Source organism: Lissotriton helveticus, chromosome 10 (genome assembly GCF_964261635.1).
Source record: "Lissotriton helveticus chromosome 10, aLisHel1.1, whole genome shotgun sequence".
NCBI classification, from domain to species: domain Eukaryota; kingdom Metazoa; phylum Chordata; class Amphibia; order Caudata; family Salamandridae; genus Lissotriton; species Lissotriton helveticus.
This window is the reverse complement of record NC_136071.1, coordinates 348815355-348822342: the sequence shown is the minus strand read 5'-3', so window position 1 is coordinate 348822342 and position 6988 is coordinate 348815355. Positions and strand designations below refer to the sequence as shown.

General features: G+C 41.2%; 1 protein-coding gene across 1 annotated transcript in view; it reads left to right on the top strand.

Annotated features, from left to right (window-relative positions):
• The first annotated feature begins 225 nt into the window (after positions 1-225).
• Positions 226-6988, top strand: part of PTPN23 (protein tyrosine phosphatase non-receptor type 23) — a 663560-nt gene continuing 656797 nt past the window's right edge. Inside the window, exon 1 of the mRNA XM_078662553.1 lies at positions 226-709. Coding sequence (XP_078518679.1) covers positions 626-709 — 84 coding nt within the window. The 5' untranslated portion in view covers positions 226-625. The remainder of the gene's footprint in view (positions 710-6988) is intronic.

Here is a 6988-nt window from a genome sequence, read left to right as displayed (position 1 = left end):
CAGCTGCCCACTTCGCCTACGCCTTAAAACATCACTGTCCCCGAGCTCTGTCAGCTAGCTGCTCTAGCAATTAGGTCACCACACTAAGCTAAAAAACAGTTTCGAAAACTATAAATCCCAGCATGCCGTGCAAGGACACGTTCAGGAGTCTGCGTGTTTAGTAGATCCACCCCGTTTACTATGAACTACAATTCCCGGCCTCTATACACAGAACTGGCCCGTGACAACGTCACGTGATTTCTAAATGCTTTTCCCAGTCATACCATCGGGCGATACACTCTGCTGCCTGACGTCGGTTGTTTTTCAGGGGTGAACTGTGTGTGGTATTGAGACACATGCACATATTTTTTATAATTGGGGCTCAGGCGGATGAAAATGCACTGCTAGAGGCACCTACGTCAAGTAATAGTCGAATACTCGTACTTCCGGGTCAGAAGGGGCTCGGCTAGTGTAGTGCTCGTGACTCTGACGTCAGTAATTGGTTGTCCTTCCAGGTTCGGGAGGGCCTGGTTGCCTGGCCCAGGCAGGCTCAGTGGTCGTGACGGTGACGTCAACACCTTGTTGTGCTTCCGGGTCAGGAGGCTCTTGGCTCGGTGAAGCTGGTGGTGGTGGTCCTGCTAGGAGAATGGAGGCTGTGCCACGCATGCCCATGATATGGTTGGATCTAAAGGAGGCCGGCGAGTTCAGCTTCAACAGCGCTGTCAAGCAGGTCAGTGGAGTGCAAGAACTGTCAGGGCCAGCTGACAAGCAGGAGACAACAATGGTTCAGGGTCTGTGAGTTGTAGAGGGGAGTGAATGGTTTGTTTAGTGGGTTGACGAGGTGCTTTGGGAGGGTCGGAATGATAATAGGAAGCGGAGATCTAGCGAAAGTGACAGGAATAGGATGTTTGACAGTGACAAGTCTTAGGAGCAGCAAAAGGGACTCTCCATATTTAAGGGGACAATATTGAGAAAGAGGGGAGAGTTAATGGAAGGTTGTCTTAGAAGTGAGGCGGTTTTTGTCGTAGATAGTAAAGTATTACATGTATGGGAAGAGGCAATATATGAGAGACGTACTGAAATGAGTCTTGTAGGAAAGATGTATGAAGAATCTAGATACAGTTTTAAATAAAGTTCTTCAAGATTGATATTAGCCTGGAATATGTTGACAAGCGAGGCATATGAGACAAATTGTTTGACCCTTTACCTTAAAACATTTTAATTTGAAAGGATAGACTTTGCAAAGATGGTTTCAAATTCGAGATTTGACTATTCCTACGGCGTCACTGCAATGCACAGATTGGTTAGACGTGGACGATTACATCTTTTCGACTGCAGTAATTAGAAGGCCAGAAAATGATCTAATTTCGGCTTTGCTGACTTTAGGAAAATGTATTTGTTTATAATAAATGTTTGTTTATAATATTGTCTCTCGTGGTTCAGCCTCACTTTGCCCTTGCGGTAAACGTAATGGGGCAACCGAGTGTCCCTCAGAACCTGGGTATACGTATTTAAAGTAAAAATTGGTTCTGTTGGCTTTTTCAATTACTTAGAGCAAGTAGCAACAGCTTATTTATAACACATATCAATGATTTGCAAAGGAAAAATAAAGATATAACACACACCAAAATTGGCATTCAATAATTTATTCAGAGAAAATCAAATAATCATGGCTGTCGCAATTTACAATTTTAGTTGTAATATGAAATACGTGACTGTGGTGAAAAAGTGACGTGGTGATAAGGACAGTACACTATATACAGAAACAATTGAGCGTGCAATGAAAAGAGGGGAGAAAGATTTTATAAATATGTATGTCCTTATTATTTTAGCGCATATGCTTCAGGATCCAATGACAAATGGGACTGTAATCATGAGCGTTGTGTAGACATATACAATACGCCAACGTTTCGGCCCTGTGAGTTGCCCAAAAGTGAAATGCGTCAAGGTGGGTCTTCCTCAGGGCAGGAGGGGGGAATTGGCAGCCCAACAGCAGATTTCTTTGGTGTCCCTGGGAATAATGAATTGCCTCCTAGTCAGATATGGGTGTGAGAATAAATCACAAGTGCCTCCACCAGCCGGTTGGAGCCTCAAAGTTATTCAGTAAATGACTTCCACCCGTCGGTTGGAGTTTTAATTTATATTACCAGTCCAGTGATTTTCGTGATCTGGTAACAAAGCCTCCGTCTTGTCAGTGGCTTTGTTCCTAAATTACTTTGCCCTTGGCCAGGCATTGAAATGTGGTATGAAGGTCCGCATGCACACCCACCTCCACCGGTGGAGAAAAACCAGCAGTGTTGTTGTGCTAGTCACAGTTTGTTCCCCTGCGTCTTACTCCTTTTCCTTTCACACTGTCAACACTTGAAAAAATATTTACTTCCTCAACAATCGTCATTGCAAACTCTATACAGTCAATCATCCAACCCGTTGCCGCTAACATCTCTGCTAAACATTAAAATTGCAAGAACATCATTCCCTTTGTTCTCTCCTGCTCTTTCCACCTATCTTTTATTCCACCCAGTTCCATGAAAACACTAATCTTCCTTTTTATAGCATCTTTGTTTTCAAGCTCACATGCTCACATTTTTAAAAATGGTGATAACTCCTTGCTTTTGTCCCACGTAACAAACTTATCTTAGCAGCTTACCAAAGCCATCTCTCCTCTCAGTCTCCCCGACCTGACTTGTCAATTCATTTAGTATACATATGTCTCCATACTTCCCAATTTTAGTGGTCATTCTCAAAATCAAGGAGCCCTCTACACAATCCTTCACCCTTTCCAAGTACTGCCCATTGTTCCACTTTTTTTCCTAAAACAATTTAAAAGCTGGTCTAACAAATTCTCAAACACGTCAATCTAGCTGCTGGAAAATATCCCCACATCCTTACAGAATCATATTAAACCACATTTGATACTTGGTCACTTTTGTCTATCAATAGCATTTTAGTGCCACCCTTTTGTATTTTGACTAAGGTACCATGTACGATATAGTCAGTAATAGCATTTATCTACACAGTCTGTCCAATCCTAATAAAATTGTGGCAACTCCTCAATCCCAGTTTCCCTCCTGCATCCCTAACCGATTTTACTGTTTTCCTGGTACTTGCCGACCACTACCACATAAATCTACTACCATGGAGAATGAAGCACAATTTAATTCTCCATGCTCTTTTGCTTTCTCTCACTACATTACTGCTTTAGCTAAAGCCTTCCCCTGATTTCGATTCTCCTTATTTGGAAATGACTCCCAAACCTTTTTCTTTCTCCACCGCACTAATTATCTGTAAGCATGCATAACAGGCTATAGGGCCACTGACATTACTTGATGCTGAAACTCACTAGAATGTAGATCACATATCTCCCCTTCACTGATTGCACCTAACAAATTACCCCTCTCAACATCTCCTTCCTACCAACTCCATTCTTCTTGTTGTCAGCTTTATGGTGAAATGCAACTATCCTCTTTTATCACCTCTGTTGAAGCTTCTGCCTACTCCAACTGGCTTTCATGCTACATTCCCTTGACCTCATTTTTCACACAGCCATACCAATCTTTAGCGCTCTTGTGTTTAAACAAAATGTATTGCTGCAGCAGCCTGCTATTTCATGCTCACCTGCTATTTCTTTCAGCTCGTCTTCTGAAGCCTCATCTTTGCTGCCCATATCATATTCAATCTCTCATGGTCCATCCCCATTACTCTATTCAGGTCCAAGCAGACTAAGGATGATAGGGTGTGGTGCTTAAACAATTTAATAGACAGACATTCAAACATTCATAAATAGATTTTAATAAGGAAAAATATAGTCTTTGAATAAGTGTTGAAGAAATAAGAGTAAATAATTCTTGGAAAATTTAGCGCAAAGAGGCCATTAAAAAAGTTTGCAAAAGGCCAGAAGGACCAGGTAGAGGTGAATATCTACTAGAAGATAATTCCACAGATGTAGAATAGCTACTTGGAGACAATACAAATACAGGAGTAACATGATCAAATTGGCTAGAGCTAGAAGTCACATGCACACAAGCATGCATAATCGATTCAAGAGGGAATGTTGAAAACCAACCATTGTAATCAAAATGTCATATCCGCCATCCATGCGTAAAAGAGGATAGTAATTCTGAATATTTGTATCCCCTCAGGATGTACTTGGTGCACCTTTTTAATGATGCGTGTGTACATGCATCGATAGGGCAGGGAAGAGCTGAGGCTTGTCAAATCTTGTGCTCGCTTCATTAACCAACAAATTCAGTAGAACCTGGCATGGAAAATTTACTGATGTTGAGGTGTCCTCATATCCCCAACAAAAAGGAGATCAAAATATATATATGATTGCATTGTTTTATCCTCAGGTTGTTCTTACACCATAATGTGTACAGATTAAATCGCATAGATTCCCGAAGAGGCAAATATGTTAGTCTGAGAAAATTGAGGAAGAGGAGCACAAACAAAAGATAAAAAGGAGATTCTTTACAAGTCCTGGTAACACAACCTGTCCTCACTTCTGGATAGCGAGTGAAAACTGTGCCCTCATTGGTACTTTTTCCATCAAAGACAGATGCATAGAAGCACCAATCAAATATGGGCCTGTCTCTCTTTTTCATATTCCTGTTGAAAAAATGAACTAATGGCCGCCTGCTACAGAATTTTGTTGCCTCCTTTGATTTGGTCCATCATCCCAATCTGCTCCAGAGATTCAAAGGAATGCAAGGCACCATTCAAAGGAATGCTTCTTTCCTAGATAGTCTCTGATGCTTGCCCAAGGACTTCAGGAGGCCTCAATGATCCAGCATGGCCCCTTCCTCTTTAACATATACCTCTGTCCCCTACTGGAGCATTTACCATCAGTCTTAGCTGTTACGAATTGATCGATGGCACACAAATTATTCTAAAACTTCATTGCCCATCTGAATTAGATACCATTGGCCAGTGCCTCCTAGTGGTAGATCATTGGATGAGGTCAAACCGACTCAAACGAAACCCATCCAAAACTATATAGAGATGATAATCTAAGGCAACTAGACCATCTACCACACATCCACAATCTTGCTAAAAAGAGCCTGGCCCACCTCCTAGCCTATCAAATGAAGTAAGTGATCCAGGCATGATCTTGGATATGACCCCCTTCCTGATCACTCAAGTGAATCAATGACAAATTGGCCCTTTTATACAACAAGAAGCTTTATCAAATCTTCCTTTAGCTGTGATCTCCTGTCTAAAATACACCAAAGGTATATATATTGAGGTATCCCACCGGCTGATTTAGAAGCTATAGAGTTTTTTAATGTAGCTGTGAAACCAGTCCTTAGCCCTAATTACACCATCTTTACCTGGTCGCCTGTGGCTAGACTTATAACGTTTGAAGCAATGTGTATAGTTCGTCTTGTCATTCAGAGTGCAAACACCTGCTTTCTCTAGAGAAAACTCCTTACCTTCTACCAATCCGGAGCCTTTCATTCTAGGTTGGATTTTTATCTCTCTGTCCTTGTCCTCCCATACATTCGGAATGTGTATTTTATCTGAAGATTCTACAACAACTCATCTTTAAGTACTGATGTTTAGAGTGCAACTTCATACCTCCAGCACCACACCTAACACCTCCTACACAGGTCAACCTGTAAATCACACCTTCTGAACCCTTGCAGAAACACGTGCCTTGTATTCCTTTGTAAGACAAAGCATTTCACAACTTTGTTAGGGTAAGAGGTGCTATGTAAATAGTGCAATCCTACCTACAGAAAATATAACCCACTCTCCACAATTAATTGCACAATATATTGTGATAGAGGATACTTTAAACTGTTTTTGTATATTTTAAGTGGGTATGTTCCGACATATTTCTACTGCTGATTTACTGCGACATTATTTTCTTTCCTACATATTTATGACATTTTTAACTGCTTTTCGGTTTTTATTGACCAAAAATCAAAAACCCTGCTCCCAGTTGTGATTTCTCGGGGTCGGATTAGTTGTGAATGGCCTGCTTAGTCTATGTTGCATAGAAACAATAATGTAATCAGATCTGAAATTACTTCTGTATTGGGTTTTAAAATGTACCGTACTGAAGTAAACATGATTTCTTAGTGTCACTTAGTAAGCACCTTGCTGTATGTAATAGAAAATATTTAAAGGTCAAGCAACAGTTTGTGAAATCTGCAACATTCATATTAGACAGGGGTGCATCTGGGGTTCCCCTTTTTTTTGGACTATGGGCTGAGAAAGGGTCTTGGGCATACAGACTAAAGATTCATCATCCAGCGGTGTAAGAAAGTCTTTAATTTGATGTAACTTATACCATACACTGAGAAATAGGTTTACAAAAAACACTTATCTGAAGACAAGCTCATGGATGTGGAACATTCTGGGTTTTGACTGTCTGAAACTTATTTTGGATATCTGATGAAAAAACATATAGGTTGAAATGGAAAAGTAATCTAAGACAAGAAAACACAGTATTTTATTTACACTTGTAGAGTGCTTAATACCCATAGTGAAGGGCTTTTGATGTTGGTAGGACTCAACTCAGTAGGTTTTGTTTGGAGCAACGTGTGACTTAAGGGTGTTCCATATGAATAGTCTTGGTGCTGTGCATGATGACAAGAGGGTTGCTGCTGTGTCACTGCACTGGTGTAGCTGTGCATATGTATGCAGTGGGGCGTAAAGGCGTGAGGTTTGTTTATTGTGCTACTGCCTACTATCTTTGTGGTGAGAGACAGGATCTAGGCAGAGGTAAGCAAGATGAACCAGACAAATGGGACTTGCTGCGGAGATGTGACATGATAGGGGAATGTCTGCTTACACAGATGCTGGATGTTAGAAAGATTTTGAGTGGAGGGGCTCTTGACACAGGTGGTAGAGTTTGACATAAGTGGGAGTTCCCAGCTCTTCACTATCCCAGCCCCGACGTGGATAGAGGCATTGTTTGAGCATTTCTCAGAGGAAATTGTCTATGATCTGTGTGCCTGTTGTGAGAAGGCAGCACAATAATCACATCTGTAAAAATGGTGGGGTT